The sequence below is a fragment of the Chanodichthys erythropterus genome, chromosome 5, assembly GCF_024489055.1.
Source record: "Chanodichthys erythropterus isolate Z2021 chromosome 5, ASM2448905v1, whole genome shotgun sequence".
Lineage (NCBI taxonomy): Eukaryota > Metazoa > Chordata > Actinopteri > Cypriniformes > Xenocyprididae > Chanodichthys > Chanodichthys erythropterus.
The window spans coordinates 9,714,038-9,740,805 of record NC_090225.1 but is presented as its reverse complement, the minus strand read 5'-3'; the positions used below and the strand labels follow the sequence as shown (position 1 = coordinate 9,740,805).

Sequence of the window (26,768 nt, the reverse complement as noted above, 5' to 3'; positions counted from 1 at the left end):
GCCTCGCGAGAGTGAAGTTAACGCTCGCACAAGCGCGGTGTTGCGTCCGCTCGCGTTTTCTCACGCGCAGTCAATGGAGTCACTGCGTGTTTCTGGAAATACAGACATTTATGAATATTCATTAATAGATCAGAGTGTAATAATTAATTTAAATGGTTTATAATCGGATTCCAGTCGTTGCTTGATGTCAGTAAGGTGTTCATATGCGTGTTTAACACGGCGTTAAGATTCACTGCGGCCTGACGATTAAATCTCTAATATTAAATTATTAAACTATTATCATAGTTTAGTATTCAGTCAGTAATCAAGTGTGCGGACTCATGTAAATATGGCAGACGAGGGAGCGGTTGTGATGCAGCATATTGTGGACAGGTGAGTGAAAGAAATAGAATGTAAACAAATGGCTAATGTCAGCTACATAGCAGCCTGTCAGTACAGACACATTTACAGGCTTTTATGTTGTTATAAATATACTTAATCACATATTGATATTCTTAACTAACAATTAAGAGTAGCTGATGAGTGTTTGCTCACCGGTTTAGAGCGTTGATGCTCTTCAATAGCGATGCTATTGCTAATAAGTGTTACCTACATGATGTGACGTCTTTCGCGAGGGGGCGTGACCTTGATTTGGCCTTTTAATTTTGTTTTAATTCAGTCCTTTACTCCTTTGTTTATTTAGCCTACTTGTAGATCCTTAAGTGTTTACCAACCCCTGCTCTAAAGATCAATCTGTTCATTTTTGCAACCGGTAACATACTGATTTTTAAGTGTCTGAAATTCGAGATGTTACCTGTTGTAAAAATTATATATTATATAATAATAATTATTATTACAATTAACAATAGTTATTATTAAAATGGTTTCTATTATTGACAAACCAATAGTTATAGAAAATAATAGTTAATAATAATAGGGTTAGTTCACCCAAAAATGAAAATTCCTCATGCCGTTCCACACCCGTAAGCCCTTCGTTAATCTTTGGAACACAAATTAAGATATTTTTGTTGAAATTCGATGGCTCCATGAGGCCTGCATAGGGAGCAATGACATTTCCTCTCTCAAAATCCATTAATGTACTAAAAACACATCTAAACCAGTTCATGTGAGTACAGTGATTCAATATTAATATTATAAAGCGACGAGAATATTTTTGGAGCGCCAAAAAAAAACACTGCTTCAGCAAGCATCAGGGCACAATGAATCAGCGTGTCAAATCAGCTGTTCGGAGCACCAAAGTCACATGATTTCAGCCGTTGGCAGTTTGACACGCGATCCAAAACATGATTCGATACACTGATTCATAACGCTCCGAAGCTTCCTGAAGCAGTGTTTTGAAATCGGCCATCACTAAATAAGTCGTTTTTTTTTTTTTTTTTTCCCACACCAAAAATATTCTCGTCACTTTATAGTATTAATATTGAACCACTGTACTCACATGAACCATTTTAAAAATGTTTTTAGTACCTTTATGGATCTTGAGAGAGAAAATGTCTATTGCTCCCTATGAAGGCCTCACGGAGCCATCGGATTTCAACTAAAATATTTGTGTTCTGAAGATTAACGTAGGACTTACGGGTGTGAAACGGCATGAGGATGAGTAATAAATGACAGAATTTTCATTTTTGGGTGATCTAACCCTTTAAGAGCAATTAATGCGAGCAGTATGTTAAATAAGTTACTTTAACTGTGAAATGCTGTTGTTTTCTGTTGAATGTGGCATAAATGCATTTTGTAATGTCATAACTATAATGTATTTATACATTTGAGCTGTAAAGTTGACTAAGTTCTCTTTAGCAGTGGGATTACTTCTGGTTATGCATAGATTGAAATCTTGGCTGAGCATTTTTTTTGTTGTCTTTGCACATGTCATGTGATTGCAAATATTACTGGGTTTACCAGTTTACATAGTCATTACAGGAGTTGAAAAGTAGTGTTATCACATTTTGACTTCATAATATGTTCACTACATTAGTATTGTTGGATGTTTTCTGAACTGTGAAATGATTATTTCCTGCATTAATCAACACTGACACAGCTTGACTTGTATTGATCCCAGAATATTCCTTTAATAGTAAAACAGCTTAAGTCATAAGAGGCTTGATTGCCTGTTTGATCTGACACACACCTGCTCAGGTCACTGGATGGTGTCGTAAAGGTTCACGCCACGGTAAAAGAAGCTCTTTGTCACATGACTTATGTGATGTTGATCTTGAGTATTATGAGCTTCTACTTTTAATGTACACAGCAAAGAGGACAGTGTGCCCTGGAGAAGTTTATAATGACACTGTTGTTGTGGTTAGTTTTACAGACTGACCCTCATGGGTCATAAATAAACAGTACTATTGTATATTCCCTGTAATTGCACATTTTCTAAATATAGGAGAATTTTTTGGTAAATGACATGGACAAGTTCTCATTTCAGTAATTATGCATTGGGTCACTGCGTGGAGTCGAGCTGTTCGGTGTCCTGACCTTGTCCATGTTTTTCCACTGAAACTGTCCTGTTTGCCAGAGGGCTTGCAAAATAAACTAGATAACTGCAATGGCCTGCTGATGGGACACACTCGAGCAGATCTGTCCCTCCACTCGACAGCAAGATTGCTGGAAACTTTTATATGTTAGCATGCAATGCATGCACTGCATTCAAATGTTTGGAGTCAGTAATTATTTTTTTTTTTTATTACGCAAGTATGCATTGAGTATGTACAATTTCCTTTTTTATTTTATTTTTATTCCGTGATGAAAACAAGCCTCCATATTAAATTGATCACAAGTGACTGTAAAGACATTTATAATGTTACAAAAGATTTCTTATTCAAATAAAGGCTGTTCTTTCTATTCATCACAGAAAACATGCATCACGGTTTCCTCAAAAACATGAAAGGATTAGTTCACTTCTGAATGAAAATTTCCTGATATTTTACTCACCCTCATGTCATCCAAGATGTTCATGTCTTTCTTTCTTCAGTCTAAATGAAATTAAGGTTTTTGAGAAAAACATTCCAGGATTTTTCTCCATATAGTGGACTTCAGTGGGGTTCTCCGGGTTGAAGGTCCAAATTGCAGTTTCAGTGCAATCCCAGACGTGAAAAAACGGTCTTATCTAGTAAAACGATCGGTCATTTTCCCCCCAAAAAAAAACAAAACAAAAAAAACATGTATATACTTTTTAACTCGACTTGCACTAGCTCTGCGATCAGCACGCATGATGTAATCATGTTGGAAAGGTCATGCGTGACATAGGCGGAAGTACCGATCCAGTGTCTACAAAGCGAATGTGCAAAGATTAAGCCAAACGCCCTTTACAAAAAAAGGTAAAACAATGATTTTAGACGATTTTGAAGTTGCCCTACCATGGTACTTCCGCCTATGTCACACGTGACCTTTCAACATAATGCGTGGCAATCGCAGAGCAGTGCAAGATGAGCATTTGTGGTTAAAAAGTATATATATATTTTTTTATTTTTAGAAAATGACCGATTGTTTTGCTAGACAAGACCCTTTTTTCTCGTCTGGGATCGTGTAGAGCCCTTTTAAGCTGCACTGAAACTGCAATTTGGACCTTCAATCCATTGAACCCCAGTGAAGTCCACTAAATGGAGAAGAATCCTGAAATGTTTTGCTCAAAAACTTAAAAAAAAAAAAAAAATAATAATTTCATTTCGACTGAAGAAAGAAAGACATAAACATCTTGGATGACATGGGGGTAAGTAAATTATCAGGAAATTTTCATTCAGAAGTGAAATAAACCTTTAAAGGTGCCATTGAATTAAAAATTTAATTTCCCTCAGCATAGTTGAATAACAAGAGTTCAGTACATGGAAAAGACATACAGTTAGTCTCAAACTCCATTGTTTCTTCCTTCTTATTTAAATCTCATTTGTTTAAAAGACCTCCGAAGAACAGGAGAATCTCAACATAACACCAACTGTTACGTAACAGTCTGGATCATTAATAGTACGCCCCCAATATTTGCATATGCCAGCCCATGTTCGAGGCATTACACAAGGGCAGCCAGTATTAACGTCTGGATTTGTACACAGCTGAATAATCAGACTAGGTAAGCAAGCAAGGACAATAGCGAAAAATGGCAGATGGAGCAATAATAACTGACATGATCCATGATAACATGATATTTTTAGTGATATTTGTAAATTGTCTTTCTAAATTTTTTGTTAGCATGTTGCTAATGTACTGTTAAATGTGGTTAAAGTTGCCATAGTTTCTTACTGTATTCATGGAGACAAGAGCCGTCTTTATTTTCATTATTAAACACTTGCAGTCTGTATAATTCATAAACACAACTTCATTCTTTATAAATCTCTCCAACAGTGTAGCATTAGCCGTTAGCCACGGAGCACTATCAAACTCGTTCAGAATCAAATGTAAACATCCAAATAAATACCATACTCACATAATCCGATGTATGCATGCAGCATGCATGACAAACACTTTGTAAAGATCCATTTTGAGAGTTATATTAGCTGTGTGAACTTTGTTTGTGCAATGATAGAGTCGAGAGCTCGGGAGGGGGCGGGGAGCGTGAGCAATTAAAGGGGCCGCAGCCTGAATCGGCACATTTCTAATTATGCCTCAAAATAGGCAGTTAAAAAAATTTATAAAAAAAAATGTATGGGGTATTTTGAGCTGCAACTTCACAGACACATTCAGGGGACACCTTAGACTTATATTACATCTTGTAAAAAAATGTTCGATGGCACCTTTAAGCAGCACAACTGTTTTCAGCATTGATAAAAAGGAATGTTTCTTGAGCAACAAATCAGCATATTAGAATGATTTTCTGAAGGATCATGTGACACTGAAGACTGGAGTAATGATGCTAAAAATTCAGCTTTGCATGAGGAATAAATTATATTGTAAAATATATTAAAATAGAAAACACTGTTTAAATTTGTAAAATTGTGATAATATTTCACAATATTATGCTTTTTACAGCTCAAATAAATGCAGTCTTGGTGAGCACTTCTTACAAAAACATTAAAAAATCTTTGCAACTCCAAACCTACACAAACGGCAGTGTACATGCAGCTAGTGGCATTCCACCAAGCAGTGTGAGTTTTGAACATGTTGTCTGTTCATTCTTCTGTTTAAATCCAAGTAAATGTAAAAATTGAGAGGAAACTACTGGACTTGTGTTAGTAAAGTGGTTTATTGGCACATTAGGCTGTTTGTAGACATATCTGTGTCAGTTGTCATGGTGAAAGCTCTCATCTCTTTCAAATGGATCCTGCATCCTTCTCTAATGTCCGTCACTGAGGCAACAACCTTCACAGGTCTGTGTGGAAGCAGATAGCTGTACACCAGCGTGTAGCTCTATCAGACTCGCACACACGGTCTTATCGAGGCCTGCCACCCGCAGCTGCTCTCTCTGCAATGCAGCTCTTCGCTGGTTGAAAAGATGGGGTCATGCTTAAATCCTGTCTGACCTTTACGTGGCAGACACTCTATCACCCTCTTTTGTTCTCGTCGGTTTTCAGAAAGCTGGCTCCATTTATTTTGGCTGTTTTTAAACTCACTTTCTCTGCCTTATTGTTTTTCCCGGCACAGCTTTGATGTGTTTCCACATCATCATTGACAAAGCAGACTGTCTTTTCAAATGTGTTTCTGAGTCATGTTTGAAGGTGTCTGGAAATAATCCAGCATTTTGGTGTTCTGTTCTGTTTGAATGTCAATAAAATACGGGTTTGCATGGTGCCTATGCTAATTTCTGATATTCTACTAGATTTTTTGAAGAAAATGCAAAACTGACAGCACGGTGCTAGGGCATTGCTAATAGGTTGCCAGGGGCGCATTAACACACAGGGGCCCAGGGGTCTACACTGGGAAGGGGCCTAGTGGCTGTACGAAAATTATATATATTTTTAAAATTATTATTTGTCTATATATGGGAGTTTGCTGCAGTGACAACATTCTATAAACAAACCCACATACCCGTAATTTTCACTTGCAAATGCATTTTCGACAAAGCCCTGCTGTGAACGGGACCGGACAACTAGTTTTCTGTGACATAGTATAGTGCGAGAGAGCTGCTTTGCGCTCAACGCGGTTTCAGTACCTTGCGCGTGGATATAATCTGCGTGCCATCTGAAAGTTTTAGATCCAGTCGCTGTGTTCCATCGGTGATGCTTTAAAGTCTCAATTTTAATTTCAGGAGGTTTCAAATCTGAGGACGGAAAAACAGGAATCGCAATATTGCTTAAATGTGATAATTAAATGTTAAATGCTATGATTTATTTAAATAAACGCCAGCACTGCATGTTTCATAGTAAAGACATGGCGGTTTTGCGCGTTCTACGTGCTCGTGCTTTTAGAGCAGTTGGCAATCAATAAATATTTTGTTTAATTTATATTATGGCATTTTCTTTTCATATTACCTCCATATAATGCACGTATAATAATGTTTTTATTACCGAAGCGCTGCTTTGTTTATGTAACCACTATAATTCTGCTGTTCCACATGCACCACCTACTGGCAAAGAGTGAATTTGCATATTCATCTATATTTGCAGCATACACACATTGTAGTGTTGTTAATGTAAAATGTTATCGACAAAATAAATTTCAACAGATGAATGACAGGAAGCTAAAAAATGTGTTATCTGGGGTAGGGGGCAGTGTTAATTTCGTTGACGAATAATTTTCATCAACAACATTTTTTCACAGATAAAAATGCATTTTGAATGACTTAAAACTATGACTAAAATCTACTCTAATTTTCGTCAACTAATAAAAACGAGATGAAAATGAAAGAGAGGGACGATTTGGGAAGATATCCAGTCAGGACTGCTGTCCTGTGTGGAAGATGCGCACATTTGAATTGTAATGTGCTGATCTAACCGCGGGAAATGTGGCGCTGTTGCGCGCTCTACAGGCTCGCGCAGCAGCACATCAGACTGCTTCACAATTAATGAATAGCGCACATTTATGCCATGCTATTGCTTTTAAGCTAATGTTGATTAATTATGACAATGTTTACCACACGATGTTTATATGGTAGTATGTTTTAGACGGTTGTAAGAATGCATATTTTATCTCCCTCATGAACAGCCTGCTACAGTGCAGACTGCAGACATTTCAGAATAAGAGTCACGGTGTATTTTGGGATGGTTTATAATGATTTTTTCCTGGTCATTGTTATTTTGTTTACACAATATACTGTAGTTTAATTTCTATTCAATTCATAGTAAACTACTGTGTCTTCTGTCACAGGAAGGAAAGACTAAGAACATTATTTCACACAATCAATATATTTTACAAGCATAAGGCTTAACAAAACCTAAAACCAAAGTAATCTTCATTACTTGAAGTAAACGTTAACTGAAATAAAAAAAAAATATATATAAAAAATGTAATGTCTAAGCTTTAGCTTAACCTGAGGTATTAAAATAAACATAAATAAAAACTTACAGACATTTAAAAGCAAATACTAAAATACGTAAACAAAAAAATTACTAAAACTTTTAACTAAAATTACAATGAAAACAGAAAAACTAAAAATCAAATCTAATAAAAATTTTAAACAAAAACTACAATGGTACCTCAATGATAAGTGTGCCAATCCCTGAAAAGTACTGAATTTTGTTCTTTCGTGTCTTTTTGCACTTGAACGGTCAAAAAACGTCCGCTTTGAGCAAAGTACAGTTGGGTGAACATAAACAGTTTGGGGAATATGTAGGCCTACCTATATCAGTGCATAGGATCTATGCATTGTTAGAGAAATGCTTAATGCATTACAAAAAACTAAAATGACTAAAATCTTATATTTAGTCGACTAAAACTAGACTAAAACTAAAACAATTTCCGATTACTAAAATATGACTAAAACTAAATGGCATTTTAGTCAAAAGACTATAACTAAGACTAAATTAAAATTTGCTGTCAAAATTAACACTGGTAGGGGGCTTACTGTAATGCTGTAGTCCAAGGGCCTAAGGCACCCCTGGTGGTTACTTACTGGCCCCGCCCCTAGTTTCTATAATATTCTGGTGTCTTAGGGTACATTACATGTACTAAAAATGCAAAAGATTTTCCTTTGCTTTTTTGCTAAGTTTTGCTTACATGATGACAACATTGTCGAAATGATCCCCATTCACACGGCTTCGTGAAAATGACTAAAAACATTGCATGATGTTGCCATGCCAGTAGTTGGCGATGTCACTTTGTAAAGAAACACTACGTACCTATAGACTGCATGCGCATGACGTCACCTTTTTCATAAATTCAATTTTTTTTGTCATTTTCATGGAGACGATAACGATATTGTTTTCAAAAACTTGCACCTTGAAACCATTTTCAAAAGTTTGTGTTTTCAGGCACAAAAACGCACAAAAAGTTTTCAGTTGAAAATGGTGTCGGCCCCTGAATATACCATGACAGCATTATACTTCTAGGTGAAATTTTACTTTATTACTAGAGATTTTAGGTTAATATTTCAGTAATTTAACAACACATTCTCATGTTCACGGTTTTGTGAAACAGCATGTGATAATGTGATCGGCTGGCTTTATGCATTTTCTTGAAGTCAGGGTGCACAATATTTTAAAGTTGGCACGAAATGGAAGTTGCGATAGTCTTTTCTTGCCTATTGTGATGTATATTCGATTGAAATGGCTTCTCAAACAAAACAAAAAAATGTAGGGCTGGCCTAATTTTGTCCATGAGGAACTCATTGGATGGATTGCTGTTTATTTTCTGGGTAATTTCTTGTTGTGCACTGTGATTTTTGCATTTTTGTACTATCCTGGAATAGTCCCATTTTAGCAGGAAATTGCTATCAAGGATTTCTTTTTTTATTGTATTTTAAGCATGTCAAATATAAATGTAGCTTTAAGTATCCATAGCTGTTTTAGTGAAATGCAACTCACTTTTGCACTAAAACTTCTGTGTGGTGTATGAATTCATGTTTCTCCTGGCTTTATACATTTGCTGGTGAAACGTGATCTCGTGGATGGGTCTTGTGACTTTGACCGCGGGGGAGAGAGTGTGTGTTTATGGATCAGCAGTAGGCCACATCTGACCCCCCCCTCAAGTACAAATATAGACCACAAGTTCAAGATGACTGGCGTTACTGGAAAACAGTGACTGAAGTTACATGAACTCCAATGTAGCTGGTGTTCAACTGGTGCAACCAGCTGTAAACTAGTCATAATCTATCACATTAAATTTCTGTTTAAAACTGTTGGGCTTGAGACAGGTGAATATGGGGGGCAGAGGTACACACACACACACACACACAGAGAAGTGGTCAAAAGTGATGTCTGGAGGGGATATTTGCTTTTAAAATCTTCAACAAAATAATATTTGAAAAAAGGGTGAAGATGTCACTTGGCCGGACGGCACTAATATAATTATTAGTCAAATATTATTAATAATACATTTTTAATCTTGTTAAAATATTGTTTTTTCTACCCTGTATCATCTGTAATCATATTTTTGCCTCCATGTTCAGTGTAATTGTTACATTATTATGTATTTAACTGATATGGTATGAATAAAAATACAATTCGATGGCTAAATGCAGTTATTTATATGATGATTTATTGCCAGACAAAATGTCATAAATGTGGCAGCCCTATATGTAGTAGAACGGCTTGGATCTCAGCGGTTCCTCTGATGCTCGGCTCTTTGTTGGTTCCCTGGTGATGGAACTTTCTCTTGCTGGCTGTTGGCTGGAAGGTCTTTCAGGTTCCCACAGTCACGTGACCATGGCCCGATGAATAAACTCATTGTGCCGAGGTTTTAATGCCTCTTTAAATACAGTCTGACCTGTGTAGCAATGAGAAAATGCCGGAGAGTTTGTCTTTGTATCACTTGTGAAGCACACCGTTGGTCTTTTTGATGCTATTGCTCATACTTAAGGTTTGGGCTGGGGTTTACTGAAGAGTTTTGCTCAGTGTTTAACAATAGACATTTAGTTTTTCCACAAACTGCTTCCATAGAATCATTCCAGTTTTTAAATCGACATCAGTCAATGGTAGCAAAATTAGCCACTTGAAATCCATGAAAACTCATCCTGTCTGAAATAGTAGCCGGTGTTAGGACTCTAGAGTTCAGGATATTTAAACTATTATCAGGGTTATCAGTTCCAGAGACCCCCTCGCTGTTGTATAGATTGTGTTTCTGTGTCATGTAACCTGGCTCTTAACATGTAAAGAAAGGTGAGTGGTATCGACTTTCTGACCTCCTGATGGTATCTTATAGACATTAGAGCTATATTCTGCAAGAACTCGAGTAGTCAGGAAAATCTAGAAGTCGAGAAGCCTGCTTTCTGGGCATCTAAGAGGGCTTTTTGCAGCATTTGTTCCTGGAATGTTCACATGATTTATGGGGAAATGGTCCGGTATATTTGAGAGATTTTAACCGTCATAAACATAATCACAAACAGTGCTGAAAAGTAGTTCCGTCTCGTGTCTACAGTTACAGCAGTCAACAGAATGTGATCACAGTTGTTCAGCTGGACAAAGTCAAAGTTTTATTAGCCTTATTATTCTCAGGTTGTTATGTTTGCACGTGTGGAGATAAAGTGCTGCAATAAATGCATGTTTATGTCATCATAGTAAAAATCGGTTGATTTGAATGGAAGTCGGCACTCCTGAAGAACAGGTTTATGATCTAGACTGCATTGCCACAAAATATTAGAATCTTTTAACGACCCCTCATGATTCAATTCTATTTAATTCGACTTACAAGTAAGAAAGAGAAAAACCTTAATGTGTTATAATTATGATCCTCTCTAATAAAAATGAGAAATTTCTAATAATTTATTATATATTATTAGTAGTTTTATTATTTATTTAAATAGTTTATTGAAATTTTATTTTTTGTAAATTTAAAAAATGTTAGTATTTATTTTTATTACAGCTGGAATCCTTTTAACGACTCATCATGATTCAGTTCTATTTGATTCAATTTTAATTCAGAGAATCATGAACTTACAAGTAAGAAAAGAAAAATTGTAACTACAAAATGCTTTGTTGAACCCTGTCCTCATAAAAATGAGTAATTTATAATAATTTATTTATTAATAGTCGTTTATTCATTTGTATAGTTTATTTAAATTGTTTCTTTTTTTTTTGGTATATTTAAAAATAAACATTTAGTTTATTTGTATTTTATTTATTTGTGGTTAAAGAAAGAATTATGATGTATCTGAATAATTTTTTCTCCCACAAAACAGACAAAAATCTCATCATCTTATCATATGTCATACCTTGTCTGTATTTTACCGCAGATAATATAACCTGTAGTTTGAAACTTTACCCCCGTTGAGTGTAGGCAAACAAGCTTAAATCAGATTCTGTTTCACTGCACAATTTGTTTTACCTTGTTTATTAGCTGATAATCTGGTTGTCTGACCTTGACAGTACACCTTAATGAACACCACTCTTAGTGTGTGAGTGAGGGGCGACAGCAAGATGTCTTAGGTTTCAAGAGGATGATTGTGTTTCTGGTGGTTGTCATGATGGAGGCTGGGTTACAGGAACAGGAGAAGCAGATTCTTAAGAAATACAGAGAACCGTCTTTTGTCCGTAGCTCATCTTGTGAAGCGTTCCTCTCGTTTCGTCACTCTTTATTTTTCTTCCGGTCTTTTGTTCTTCATCTATGGTAGTTGCTGTCAGGAGAGAATCATACATCTAGACACAATATGAAATTATTTTCTGAATTACTCAACCTCATGTTGTTCCAGACCTTTGTTTATATTAAAAACACAAATTAAGATATTTTTGATGAAATCTGAGAGTTTTCTGGCTTCCGATAGACTGCAACGTTATTACCACTTTCGAGACCCAGAAAGGTGCTTAAGACATCATTAAAATAGTCCACATGACTGTAGTGGTTCAACCTTAATGTTATGAAGTGACGAGAATACATTTTGTGTGCAAAAACAAAACAAAAATAGTGACTTTATTCAACAATCTCTACTCTGTTGACATAGTAATCAAATAATGAGTCGCCGTTCTGTTAATAAATGCTGAAGAAGTATTGTTCATCGTTATGTATATTATATATAACAAATGAAACCTTATTGTAACATGTTACCAGATTTTTTTTTTTTTCTTTCAAAAATCAGAACAGAAATATTTCTCTGAGAATTTTAACATCTGAAAAATTACACACTTTTAAATTGAGATCAGGTCATGTTTTAAAGATGAAGAAGTACATGAAATTACAAATCTAGGCTTTCTTGTTTCGCTCTGTGATTGTCATCTGATGGTTACATGAGGTTCATGATCAGGAGCACACGGCTGATCTCAGTCACCTGAGCAGCTCTTCATCCCTCATGTTTTATTCAAAAACGGACAGAACGGAAAATCTGGCGCAGGAACCTGAGAGAATGGCAGAGTCTCTGTCTCTCCTCCAGCAGCGCAGAAACACTGAGAGATTTGGCATGGATTATTTACTGGATGGACATTTTTATTGTGGTGCTGGACAACAGAAGAAACTACTTCTAAAGAATCTTTTTGTCTGCAATCTTAGACCCTAGGGTTCTTGATGCAATTTTAAAGAACCCTTTATGCCAAAAAGGTTCTATATAAGGAGAAATATCTTATGCATAATGCTTTCAAGCTTAACAGGTTATTTAACTTTTTTTCTAGTGATAAAGCAAAGCTGTTTAATTCATATCATTTAATTAAAATAAAAAAATGAATTCAAAATGAATCAATTAAAACTAAATTCATAAAATGTTCTCATGATGGGAACTATTAAAAGGTTCTATATACTTATGAAGTGTATAAATTAAATGATCTTAAACTATTATCAGGGAAATTAAATGACATTATCTTAATTGTTTTTAAGTTATCTTAATTTGCAAACTTTTCTCAGTAAAAATGATCATATGTGATTGTGCATGCAATTGTGATAATTTGAGTAATTAAAGGGTTAGTTCACCCTAAAATGAAAATTAGCCCATAACTTACTCACCCTCAAGCAATCCTAGGTGTATATGACTTTCTTCTTTAATCCAAACACAATTGAAGTTATATTTAAAAATATCCATCCATCATAAAAGTAATTCATACAGCTCCAGGGGGTTAATAAAGTCCTTCTGAAGCGAAGCGATGGGGTTTTGTAAGAAAAATATCCATATTTAAAACTTTATAAACTATAATAACTGGCTTCCGGTAACAGGCATATGCAAGTCGAGTTCCGGCGGAAGAGTGACCTCTGACCCTGCGTATGATGAGGATGTAGGAGTATCGTAAGCTTAGACGCCTCTTGCGGTTCAAACAAATAGGGCTGGGCAACAAACTAAAGCTCTTCTTCTCTTATATCGAAATTTCTCTTTTGAAATTCTTGTTTTAGACTTCTAATTCATGACCAGTGTTTTGTTTTGCTCTATCCTCTGCACTTCCTTCAATACGTCATGAGTCAGGTCAGAGGTCATTCTTCCGCTGGAACTAGACTTGCGTACTTCTGTTGCGGGAAGCCAGTTATTATAGTTTATAAAGTAAATATGGATACTTTTCTTACAAAACCCCATTGCTTCACTTCAGAAGGCCTTTATTAACCCCCTGGAATCATATGGATTACTTTTTATGATAGATTGATACCTTTTTTTTTATTTTTATTTTTTTTATGGGCTTCAAAATCTTGGGGTACCATTCACTCCCGTGATCAAGCTTGGACAGCCAGGATATTTTTTAAAGGGATAATTCACCCAGAAATGAAAAGTTGATGTTTATCTGCTTACCCCCAGGGCATCCAAGATGTAGGTGACTTTGTTTCTTTAGTAGAACACAAATGATGATTTTTAACTCCAATCGTTGCCGTCTGTCAGTCAAATAATAGGAGTGAATGGTAACTTGGATCAATAAGAGTCGAAAAACTTTGCATAGACAAATCCAAATGAAACCCTGCGGCTCGTGATGACACATTGATGTCCTAAGACACGAAACGTGCGAGAAACCGAAGAGTATTTATATAATTTTTTACTTCTAAAACGCCACCATATCCAACTGCGTTCAGCACTCGCTTAGTGAGGTCTGATCGTGCTCTAACAGCGGAAGTGATGTCTCGCGCATATACTTCAATGAGTGATAGACATCACTTCCACTGTCAGAGCGCGATCAGACCTCACTAAGCAGACGGCAATGGTTGCAGTTAAAAATCATCATTTGTGTTCTACTGAAGAAAAAAGTCACTTACATCTTGGACGCACTGAGGGCAAGCAGATACACATCAAATTTTCATTTTTGGGTGAACTATCCCTTTAATATAACTCCGATTGTGTTTGGCTGAAAAAGAAAGTCATATACACCAAGGATGGCTTGAGGGTGAGTAAATTATGGGATAATTTTAATTTTGGGTGAACTAAACCTTTAATTGGCATATTATGTAATTAATTCACTAAAACCCTTGTAAATTGATTTGGAAATGTTCAGTTGTTGAATGATAAAATGTTTTTTTCTTCTTTTGAAGTGGAGTTCATTGGAGATCTCGTTTCATTTGTGCTTAGTCACTGACCCGTTTTACTCTGCAGTTCCTCCCCCCTTGATACTTTTAAGAGTTGAACTATAAAAATAACTCAAGAGTCTGCTGCTCATGGAGCCTTGAACATTACACAGTTACATGACAAACTTTCTTCTCACCTTTATGTTTTTATACTTTGCCCTGAATCATAATAGGAACGCATAGCAAGCCAAGTGCTGATGTGTTTCTCTGTTTGTTTTTTATGTGTGTTTTACAGGAGTTGTTGGGTGTGTTTTGCCACAGATGAGGATGACCGTACGGCGGAGTGGGTTCGTCCGTGCCGCTGCCGTGGTTCAACTAAGTGGGTTCATCAGTCATGTCTTCAGCGCTGGGTTGATGAGAAGCAGAGGGGCAACAGCACCGCACGTGTCGCCTGCCCACAATGCAATGCTGAGTACCTCATCGTGTTCCCTAAGCTTGGTATGGCAGCTCTTAAAAACTAGTCTCTTTTTTAGTGTTTAATATATAGTGTCAACCATATGTTCAGGAAACCTGATGTTTTAGCAGTTACGTTTAATGATGTGGTTACACTTTGTTAAAGACAACATGTTAAAGATTAAATAAGTTTAACACTGTTACCTGCACCCAATTGTGTGGGGTTGGTAATATTTTTTTTAATGTTTTTAAAGAAGTCTCTTATGCTCACCAAGGCTGCATTTATTTGATGCAGTAAAATGAAATATTATTACAATTTAACATAACTGATTTCTATTTGAATATATTTTAAAAAGTAATTTAATCCTGTGATGGCAAAGCTACATTTTCAGCATCATTATGCCAGTTTTAAGTGTCACATGATCCTTCAGAAATCATAATATGCTGATTTGCTGATCCTAAGGAAGGATAGGTAACTAGGTAAATAGCTAATTAATGGCCAAGTTGAAAGTGAAAATATTCAATACATCGTCCCTGCCTTTGCTGGGAATATAATAAACAGTTCACTTTCACATGCAACACATTACAGGCAAAATTCTTGACATATCTGACATACTTTCGCTTTTATAGACTTTATCAAGCTTCATCAAATGTCACTTCAGTAGTTATGAATAGTTGCATGTTTTTTATACTTAGTAGGTCAATCCTGGTTCCAGAGAAATCCCTCTTTTGATATTGGTGATGAGGATTTGCTTGTGATTCCAGTAATCCGCTGCTCATAAAACGAAATGTCATTTTTCATCCTCTTGTGTTTCATCTCTTATGTAAATTGATCAGGTTAGAGAGTATAACAGCATTAGTTTCTCTTCACGCTGTGCTAATAATCTTCCTCAGACTGCATCTCCTGAGGGGGCCGGTCTGTCGTCCTATCTGGCTCTCTGTGTCTTTCCACAGCGATGGGGTTATTCTAGGATATGGTTGTCAGGGTGACTGTGGCCGGCTGTGAAATTGCACCAATCATGCTCCCTGTTCAACTTTCAAATTTTAGGAACAAGTGCGAGGCAGACGGATGCAGTCAGACAGAGAGACGAATGTCACAGCTCATGAATATGAGGGTTTCCTGCACCACTGCTTAATCAAAATGAGTCGGTTAATTTGTGAATCAATCTGCTTGGTCTGTTCTAAAGCCTAGTGAACTGCCTCACAGTCTAGCATCCTAACTAGCATTGAGCCTTTTTGATGGATCATGTGACACTGAATACTGGAGTAATGAGACTGAAAATTCAACGTTGCCATCAGGAATAGATTACATCTAAAACATATTAAAATAGATAACAGTAACTTAAAATTGTAAAAATAATTCACAATACTTCAGTTTTTACTGTACTTTTGATCAAATAAATGCAGCCTTTGTGAGCAAAAATCTTACCGACCGCAAACTTTTGAATGGTTGTGTAATTATATTTATAACATTTACTTTCACTTTTTTTTTTCTACATGTGTTGCAATGGGTTTTGCTTTCAAATAGATATATATGCAATACTGCCTTACAGTCTTGGCAAAAAACATATCTTACACCTACAGATTTTGTAACAGCCTTGTTGTAGCGACTGCATCAATAATACCTATAATGTTGTCTAGGTAGTTGGCTCACTAGGTTTTGAAACGGAGCTTGTATCAGCCAGAGTGGTTGGTTGGTTAACAACTCAGTAAGGTTTTATTTTAAGGACATGACCAAAAGTAAAGACTTCAGTGAGCAACTGTGTTAAAGGTTCTTGAGACTTAATTCAGTTCATTACTAAGCCGGTTATTCTAATGATAGTCTGTAGTCAAAGATAAACATACATAACAGAGATTTGTTGCAATAAATGATATTTAAAGGTGCCATCGAATTGAAAATTGAATTTACCTCGGCATAGTTGAATAACAAGAGTTCAGTACATGGAAATGACATACAGTGAGTCTCAAACTCCATTGTTTCCTCCTCCTTATGTAAATCTCATTTGTTTAATAGACCTCAGAAGAACTGGCAAATCTCAACATAACACTGACTGCTACGTAACAGTCGGGATCATTAATATGTACGACCCCAATATTTGCATATGCCAGCCCATGTTCAAGGCATTAGACAAGGGCAGGCAGTATTAACGTCTGGATTTGTACACAGCTGAATCATCAGACTAGGCAAGCAAGCAAGAACAATAGCGAAAAATGGCAGATGGAGCGATAACTGACATGATCCATGATAACATGATATTTTTAGTGATATTTGTAAATTGTCTTTCTAAATGTTTCGTTAGCATGTTGCTAATGTACTGTTAAATGTGGTTAAAGTTACCATCGTTTCTTACTGTATTCACGGAGACAAGAGCCGTCGTTATTTTCATTTTTAAACAATTGCAGTCTGTATAATTCATAAACACAACTTCATTCTTTATAAATCTCTCCAACAGTGTAGCATTAGCCGTTAGCCACGGAGCACCATCAAACTCGTTCAGAATCAAATGTAAACATCCAAATAAATACCATACTTACGCGATTAGACATGCTGCATGATGAACACTTTGTAAAGATCCATTTTGAGGGTTATATTAGCTGTGTGAACTTTGTTTATGCAATGATAGAGTTGAGAGCTCAGGAGGGGGCTGAGAGCGCGAGCAATTAAAGGGGCCGCAGCCTGAATCGGCGCATTTCTAATTATGCTTCAAAATAGGCAGTTAAAAACATTAATTAAAAGAAATCTATGGGGTATTTTGAGCTGCAACTTCACAGACACATTCAGGGGACACCTTAGACTTATATTACATCTTGTAAAAAAAAAACCGTTTGATGGCACCTTTAAATTAAATAAAGAATAAAGTATAGTGTGACTAGTATTGCTGTAGCTGAGAAACATACTAGAGCATGGGTGTCCAAACTTCATCCGGGAGTGCCACTGTCTTGCAGAGTTTGGCTCCAACTTGCCTCAACACACCTGCCTGGAAGTTTCTAGTATGCCTAGTAAGACCTTGATTAGCTGGTTCAGGTCTGTTTAATTGAGGTCGGAGCTGAATTCTGCATGACTGTCTGAAATCGCTCCCCATACCCTTAAATTGGGCACTATTTGAGGGGACGGCCATTTGTAAGGGTGTCCGAAACCATAGTGGACATTATCGAGTGCACTCATTCAGTCCCACAATGCTCCGCTATAACGAGTGTCCAACTGATGTACGCTCAATACTAGAGAATACCCTCAATGCATTATGAGAGTCGTGCACTGAAATAATTCCTGCCTCTGACCAGAGGATGGCGCACGCAGCTGAATCATCCATCTATTTTCCAAACCGTTGGTCCAATGTGGCTACAGCGTAATATCATACAGGTATAAATTCCTTTTTAATTGATTATTAAATTGTTTCATTAAGTTGTATACATTTTTTTCATCTTACTACTGGAGCTGCCAGTTTGCTAAGTTTCAAATAATTATTAAACAGCAAGCACAAACTACGCCAATGCGACAGCCTTTCCTCAATGTTCGAATCTAATCACTCGTTTCATTCACTCCCTTAAGTGAAAAATATTAGTAGACTGATGTAGGGAATTGTGAATGAGGGTATAGAGGGCGATTTCGGACACAACCCAAGGCAGTGGCCCTCTATAGGAGCAGAATTGGAGATTTCAAACAAGAGTCTGCTGATTTGACTGAAGGAAGATAATGACAGAAGGAAGAGGAAGATTCTTATGTTTTTCTTAAGATCTTCATGTACTGTTGGTAACAAAGATGAAAATCCTGATGGGGCACATTCAGTTGTCTGATTCAGCAGCCCGCAGATGAGGACATCCTTTCACATCAGACAGACGGGGCACATTCTACCCATGCAGTGCAGTACTCCACAAACACTTTCTCATTCCTTTCATAGGACACATTGTGTTCATGTTCTGGTCTCAGTTTCCTGGATTTTATATTTAGGTTATAATAATGAGTGATGTCTTGGTGAATGCAGTGCTCCATTAAACCCATCTAGAGTTATTTCATATATAAAGCCTTCAGACCTCCAAGTGATTTAGATTTCAATTTAATTCCTTTTCCCTACATGGAATCAGTTATGCAGTTAGGCAGTAATTGAAGTATATTTAATGTTATTGTCACATTTCCACATCTGTGACGAGATCTGTCGTGTCGACAGCTCAGACAGAGACTCGATGAAGACATTTGGGCTCTGTTTCAAACCTTAGTAAGGTGTTTTTACACTCGCTGTGTCCGAAATCACATGGTTACTACATTTGATTTGAAACTCACTTTGCGACCCTTAAAAAAATATGTTCTATATAGAATGAATGCGTGTGAAATTTGGACGTGATTCATTAGCCATGTTGTCATGTAACCTACGGTGTCAGTTGCATCACTTCAGTGCCATTCATAACTCAGGATAACTTCAGAATCTCACTGAAACTAGTAGGTTTGGTACGTTTTGCCTGCTGTTTTTCAAATACCGTGTATTCAGACATATTTCCTTGAGCTCTTAAGCAAAATCTCGTAATTACAAAAATTATGACATTGCGTGAACGCACCTTTAAAAGGGTTAGTTCACCCAAAAATGTATTACTTACCTCATTGCCGTTCCACACCTGTAAGACCTTCATTAATCTTCAGATCACAAATTAAGATATTTTAGTTGAAATCCGATGGCTCCGTGAGGCCTCCATAGGGAGCAATGACATTTCCACTCTCAAGATCCATAAAGGTACTAAAAACATATTTAAATCAGTTGATGTGAGTACAGTGGTTCAATAATAATATTATAAAGCGATGAGAATATTTTTGGAGCGCCATTTTTATTTTTATTTTTCTTGGGTTAGGGTTATAATGAACAATTCAGTTCCTAAATTCCTTAATCCTCTAACCTCCTTTTTTAATATTAAACTTATATAACCAATGTTCTTAGGTAAATCAGACATGATATCAAGTAGTTCAGCTGATGCTTTAATATTTTAACACAATGAATTGAAAAAAGAATAAGTCATTTCTTTCAAAATGAACAAACTTTCATGTTTTTTTGACTGTGTTACTGTGAATACTGATGGAGTTGAGAAATACTGACAGTGTTGATAAAGGTCCAGCTGGGGCCAGATAGACAGTAAATAGAATCTAGAAACAACAATTTCCTATATGCAAAAAACATATTAAATCACATTATATAGACTTTTTGAGAGCACTTGTCAACTATCAGACATAAAAGCTGATGGAGTTTCCTTTAGATTTTAAGTGTTTTTATTTTGATGAATTTATTTAGCTTTAACATAAAGAGGGTTTTGTGTGTTGGACATGTTTTTGTCCCTTATCTCAAGAATCAGTGATATACATTTATATCCATGAATATATGATACTTGCAATTATTTCTTAGAATTTGGCCTAAATGATTATATTTTCATCAGGCAGCATAATTTAGTAGTTGTTTATTTATGATCCCTAGGTAGGTAGCTCACTATGGCTTGGTCTTTTAGAGGTGGCTATTAACTTGTGTGTTAAGATCTGCCACTTTGCTCAGAAAAGCAATTGCATAAGTTCAAAGATGAAAGGACATCTGTCTTTTTCAAATATAATACTCCTGATTAACTTTCAAGATGTTCTTCAGTCCAGTGCAGCTTGAGATGACATCACATTGAAGTTGTTTTATGCAGCCTGGCATCGGAGATGGTTTGTAGGGAACAGAAAGTCCTTGTTCCGCAGCAGTTCTTTGGCAGAGCTGCTTAGCTGGTGTGAAACCAGGGAGAATAGACTGCAGATGTATTCCTGCTAAGTGGAAGTTTATATTTAATGATCTTAATAATGGAATCTGTGGCCGGCAGCAGAAATGGCCTGAATGTTTCCTGTTGCCAGTGGACATTAGGTTCATGCTGCAGTCCTAGAGAGAACGTCAACCAGATTCCGGCGTTGTCATCAGAATATTCCATATTCATATTCTTGAGAGGGGTCAGTGATCTCAACACACACACAACAGAAAAGTGTCTGCTCTGCATTTGAGAGCTGAATTAATATGTGTTGAAGGTTATTTTACAAATACAAACTTCTAATAACCTTTACAGGGACTTTCTGATGAGATGACAACTGTAAGTGGTTGGCCCATATCAGCCCATATGTTTTCTTAGGCATAAATATAATTGTATTTTGTATAAAAATTGTGTATATATATATATATATATATATATATATATATATATATATATATATATATATATATATATATATATATATATATATATATATATATATATATATATATATACAAAATTAAATTTCTTATTTTCTTCAAAAAAAAAAATTGTATGCTAAATCTGATGTTTCATGTTAAACTCCTGTTTTTTTAAGTTCTTTAGTTGATAGGGCTGCTTTCATGTGTTGTAATGGATCAAAATGCTCTGTGTATGATGAATGTGGAAAGTGGAAATGAAGTCATGTTTCACAAGAGAAAGAAGGAAATTAAATTAATGTGAAAAAACCCTCTTCAGTCTCCAGAGAGTCGTCCTAGACATCTCCTGCAGTGGAGGGTATTTATAGGTTGAGAGGAAAGCATGTTGTAGGTCAATAAATATTGCATGATTTCCCCTCGATTTCCACCTTCAGGATTTCCTCATTCCTTTTTAGGACTGTTTCATAAAGCATAGATCAGTGAGACTTTGGCAGTGGTTTTAAAACTCGAGTCATGTAGGATTTAGTCATCGTTGGTCACACATGGAACTATAAAGTGATGCTGTGTTTACATGGTCATAGTGAATTAAACTAAAGTTTGTGTTCTTTCACTGACGTCTCTTTCTGTAGACAACTTCAAATTTTGATCAATAATCTTGATATAGTCAGAAGAGCCTTTGGAGGCCTAGTAATTCCCATCACAACATCAGAATAGCACCTTCTGCCCCCTGCTGGAGAGGCGGAAAACCAGAGTCACTCCTCTTTCATTTCTAGATTCATCCTTTTAAAGGGTTAGGTCACCTAAAAATGAAATTTCTGTCGTTTATTACTCACCCTTACGTCGTAAGACCTTTGTTCATCTTCGGAACACAAATGAAGATCTTTTTGATGAAATCTGAGAGCTTTCTGTCCCTCCATTGACAGCTACGCGACTACCATTTCGACACTTTAAAATGTTCATAAAGAGATCTTAAAACTAATCCATAACAATTGAGCGGTTTAGTCCAAAATTTCTGAAGAGATTCAATCATTTTATATGATGAACTTATGTGAGTGTAGGCTTTTATTCACATATAAACATTCATCAACTCTCACATCAGTTTTGGTAAACAGAAGCTCAAGAATGTTTTCTTGACGTGCGAGAACCAATAAGGTTCCTTCTTGCGCGTCATGCAGATTCGGTTGAGCTTTTGTTTATATTCCCTGATCGATGTTCAAATGTGAATAAAAGCCTCAATTCAATCTATTCATAATATAAAGCGATCATGTCTCATCAGAAAATTTGAACTAACCACTCAATTCTCTTTTGAAACTTTTGAATGCTAGTATATCTGTAGTTCTAAACTGATATTCAGCTAATATTAGGTTAACAGAAGTTTATTGTACAGTTATCTTTGGGAAAATATTGTGTAAAATAAGTGTTGTCATTATATGATGTATAATCAGTTTTGTATAGGCCAACGAATTTCAAGATATCGCCATTAGTCGTTAAAAAGTCATTTCATAGCAGAAGAGCGTGTTAAATTCAGTCTGTGTGTTTGTGTCCAGGGCCGGTGGTGTATGTTCTGGATCTGGCAGACCGTTTGATCTCGAAGGCCTGCCCGTTTGCTGCTGCTGGTATCATGGTGGGATCCATTTACTGGACGGCCGTCACATACGGGGCTGTGACAGTCATGCAGGTGGGACGTCACTCGCAGATTAACTGATTTTCACAAGCATTATTTGATCCTTAAGAATCTGTCTATGTCCACCTCTCAGGTTGTGGGTCATAAGGAAGGTCTGGATGTGATGGAACGGGCTGATCCTCTCTTCTTGTTGATTGGCCTGCCCACCATCCCAGTTATGCTAATTCTGGGGAAGATGATTCGCTGGGAAGATTATGTGCTCCGCCTCTGGAGGAAATACTCCAATAAGCTTCAGATCCTCAACAGTATCTTCCCAGGTCAGTCTTCCTAGGGGTTCACATGACACCGTTTTCAGCTAAAAAATGTCTTTTTATGCATTTTGGCTGTTTGTTTACAAGATAGCATTTTGGGGGCTTTTGAAAACGGGTTTCAAAGTGCAATTTTTTTTAAATATACCGTTTTCGTCTCTTTGTAAACTACAACAACGTGAATTTGTGAAAGTGGTGACGTCATGCACATACATATTACATGTTCAGTCTATAGAGGTGTAGTGTTTCTTTACAAAGTGACATCGCCAACTACTGGCCTGGCATGAATAATACAGCGTTTTTAATCGTTTTCAGGGACCATTTTGTCAGATGTACGTGAAAAATGCACAGGAATTTTTTTTTAGTTTTTAGTACATCGTTGTGGTGTAAACATGCCTTAGGGTTGTTATCGTTAACCAAAACAATCAAAACATTTTTGTTAATTTAAGTAAGATAAGATATAAGTATTACATAAACATCTTAGTTCAGTTAGTTGCTACATTTTTAAGTTTTTAGTGTAGTTTAACTGGAAATTAATTGAAAAAAAAACCCCAAAACATAATATTACAAAAATTGTAACTAAAATTAAACTGAAAACTAAAATTACAAAAACAAAAGCTAATTCAAAATATTAATAAAAACTATAATATATGAATAATATCATCTGTATCTATATTACATCATTTTGGACATTCTTTATATTTATAAATGTCCACATACACATATATATTTAACTATATCTTTTAAATTTAATTATTATGTTTATTATTTAATTTAAATATTTATGTTTTAATATTTTAAATACATATTCTGTTTTTAGAGTTATGTTACAGACATTTCCTAATATACCATGACCTTCTGTCTACATTTTTCTGCCATTTTTTTTCTTCCAACAGAAACAAATCTAAACAATTCTGTTGTCTTAATGGAAAAGTTCATTTTTAACACCGATACAAAATGTACTGACTGCAACTGAAATGAAACAATAAAACCAAACTGTCAGTATAATTTTAAAACGACACAATGGAAACTAGCTTAACTAGCTGATTTTTCTGTTTATCTACTTGTATTTCTTACTACAAGATTTTGCGAAATTGTCACCAAAAATGTTCTGTCGTGTGCAGGTATTGGCTGCCCCGTGCCCAGGATCCCGGCGGAGGCCAGTCCGCTCGCCGATCACGTGTCGGCCACACGGATTCTGTGCGGAGCCCTCGTGTTCCCCACCATCGCCACCATTGTGGGTAAACTGATGTTCAGCAGCGTCAACTCAAATCTTCAGAGGACCATTCTGGTACGAGGAATATGGTTGAAAACTATTTCTCTGATATGTGCACATGTATCCTCTGACGATACTGATGACTTCTATCTCTCCGTCTCTCAGGGTGGCATTGCGTTTGTGGCTATTAAAGGGGCGTTTAAGGTCTATTTCAAGCAGCAGCAGTATCTCCGACAGGCTCATCGCAAGATCCTCAATTTCCCTGAGCTTGACGAGGCCTGAGCTTATCACAGATTCCATCCACCGTCGTTCTGATTTCACGCAGCTTTAAGAGACACTACCGCGCCGCCACACTACTGGACATTTTCACAGACGCTGGATTTGGTTTTCTTTTCCCTGTGAATGTGACTATTCTGTTTGGAGTTAGAACAGAGATTTAGCTTTATTTCAGTCAACATAATCAGACCTGGAAGTCGTGTGTTACTCATTTTATGGGCTTGACATTTTAAGAAAGAGACTGAGGAAAAATAAATAGCGGAAGAACGTTTTATATTAATAAGTGATTGTTTTATATTGAATTAGATATGTTCAGGTGAATCATTATCTTTCAACTGAATCTTTAAAGTATCCTTAACATGCGAAAGACGACGTGCCGTTTCACATGAAGCACTTTTGCTAAACATTTCTCCCCAATTAGCCTTGCGAATGCAATATTAAATACTAAAGGCAAATATAAGTATCTAAAGCAGTTTGTAATGAGCTTCTAAAATAACATTTATGTAAATCACAAATAAATTTACTTATTTCACCCAAAAATCTAAAGAAATATATTTTGCTTAGATTTTTTTTTGTTTCAATATGAAGTAGATTTAGTATGTATCTCATACTACTATTACATATATACTTAAAAGTATGCTTTACAAATGTCTTTATCTGAAATATTTCACAAATCAAAAAATCCTAACAATAGGCTTTTTTGAAAAAAAAATGTATGCTAATTTTGGGGTTAAATATGACCCTGACATCTTTTGTGAAATTCATCGTCTTGCCTGCCTTCACATAATTCGATCGGCCAGTTATCTTTATTTTCCGTCTTTGTGGTGTTGATGTCTGAGTTTCAGGGAGTCACTTTTATAATTCAGAAATCATGTGATAATTTGATTTAGTCTGTTATGTAGAAACTAAGAGTGTTTGATCCTTGATCGATTATTCTATTAAAACATTATGGTAACCTGATGCCTCATAACTGCTGTTAATAAACCTGTTTCATAATAGATAAATGGCATCTTGTAGAACAGTGAACTTTAAGAGTAATGGTGGCCTTTTTATTATACCACGACAATACATGTGTCTTAAAGGTCACATAGTCCAGATGCACAAGTGTATTTGGTGAACATGCCAATTTTTTTCTGAATCATTGTGTTTGATGACTTTTGTTTCATGATGCAAATCCGTTTTATCTCTAGTTATCAGCAACTAATGATTTTGACCATAATATTAATGAAATAGCGAGAAAACGGTATATAAATAGTGTAAAGTGCTATTTTGTAATGGCATACTGAGCACTACAGTGTGAATTTCTGAAATATCTTCCAGTGTGCAGTGAGGCAGGTGTTTTATTTTATAGAGCTGGTGTAGTTAAAGGTGCAGTAAGCGATTTCTGAGAAACACTGTTGATATTTAAAATAACCCAAACAAACACGCCCCTCCCTTCATTGCTCCGCCCCCAAAATGCATGAACACGCAAAGAGTCACTGACAGCAACATAGTGTCGGCCCACATCTGGTCCACGTGTAATCCACATGTATGCCAGCGCTGGAAAGCTTTTATTAAGCTAATATTAATGTGGGTCCTAAAGCTCTTGCCTGATCATAACCCTTCTTTTTCCAGTGATCTTCCTCTGACATTTTCTCTTTTTGTACATTTTCTTATTTTCTACAGTCTTTCTTCAGATCTCCCTTGTTCTCACTCTCTCTCCTCCCCCCCCTATCATGAGTGGACACGCCCCCTACTGCTGATTGGCTACAAGTGTTGTGGTGCTCGGTCCGATCCACTTTCAACAGCATTTCTCGTAAATCGCTTGCTGCACCTTTAACTCTGCTTAACTCCTAATTAGCTGTTCGAGGTAATATTTGTCCATAGAGCTAGAGCACATCATTAGCGCTTCTTGATGATAGGCATAACACTGAAAGAACATGCTTAATGTTGATGTAGTTGCTTAAAATGGAGTTTATCTACACCATCTGCAAGACTAGCAGCAGCAGACCAGTTATTCTGTTGCCTAAATATGATTTTAAATTCTCACCTTTTCAGAATCTAATTGTGCTGTATAATATCAGTGGGGTGTGTATAATGGCTCCTGTTGTACAGATGAAGCATAATGCCAAATACAGAACATGTATGTTGTATAAATGGATGCGTTGTACAGATACGGCTTTTGAATTTATAGTTTCCGGTTGATTTATGTAAATAAATGTATTTTTCCAATGCTTGACTGTGTGTTGGGCAGTTTGAGTTTTTAACTTGGGGTCTATTAGAAAAGGTTTTCATGCTTAAAGTTCAAAAACATAATTCGTTTT

General features: G+C 36.2%; 2 protein-coding genes across 2 annotated transcripts in view; one reads left to right on the top strand and one right to left on the bottom strand.

Moving 5' to 3' along the window:
* Positions 1-707, bottom strand: part of cpeb3 (cytoplasmic polyadenylation element binding protein 3) — a 42,429-nt gene extending 41,722 nt beyond the window's left edge. The window contains exon 1 of the mRNA XM_067385996.1: positions 535-707. The gene's annotated coding sequence lies outside the window, so the exon portion shown is untranslated. The remainder of the gene's footprint in view (positions 1-534) is intronic.
* marchf5 (membrane-associated ring finger (C3HC4) 5) lies at positions 40-26,691 on the top strand. The gene is made up of 6 exons (XM_067386006.1): positions 40-372; positions 14,714-14,916; positions 22,589-22,719; positions 22,799-22,982; positions 24,098-24,264; positions 24,355-26,691. Exons 1-6 carry the CDS (start codon positions 329-331, stop codon positions 24,469-24,471), a joined length of 846 nt encoding a protein of 281 aa, XP_067242107.1. The 5' UTR covers positions 40-328; the 3' UTR covers positions 24,472-26,691.
* The last annotated feature ends 77 nt before the right edge of the window (positions 26,692-26,768 follow it).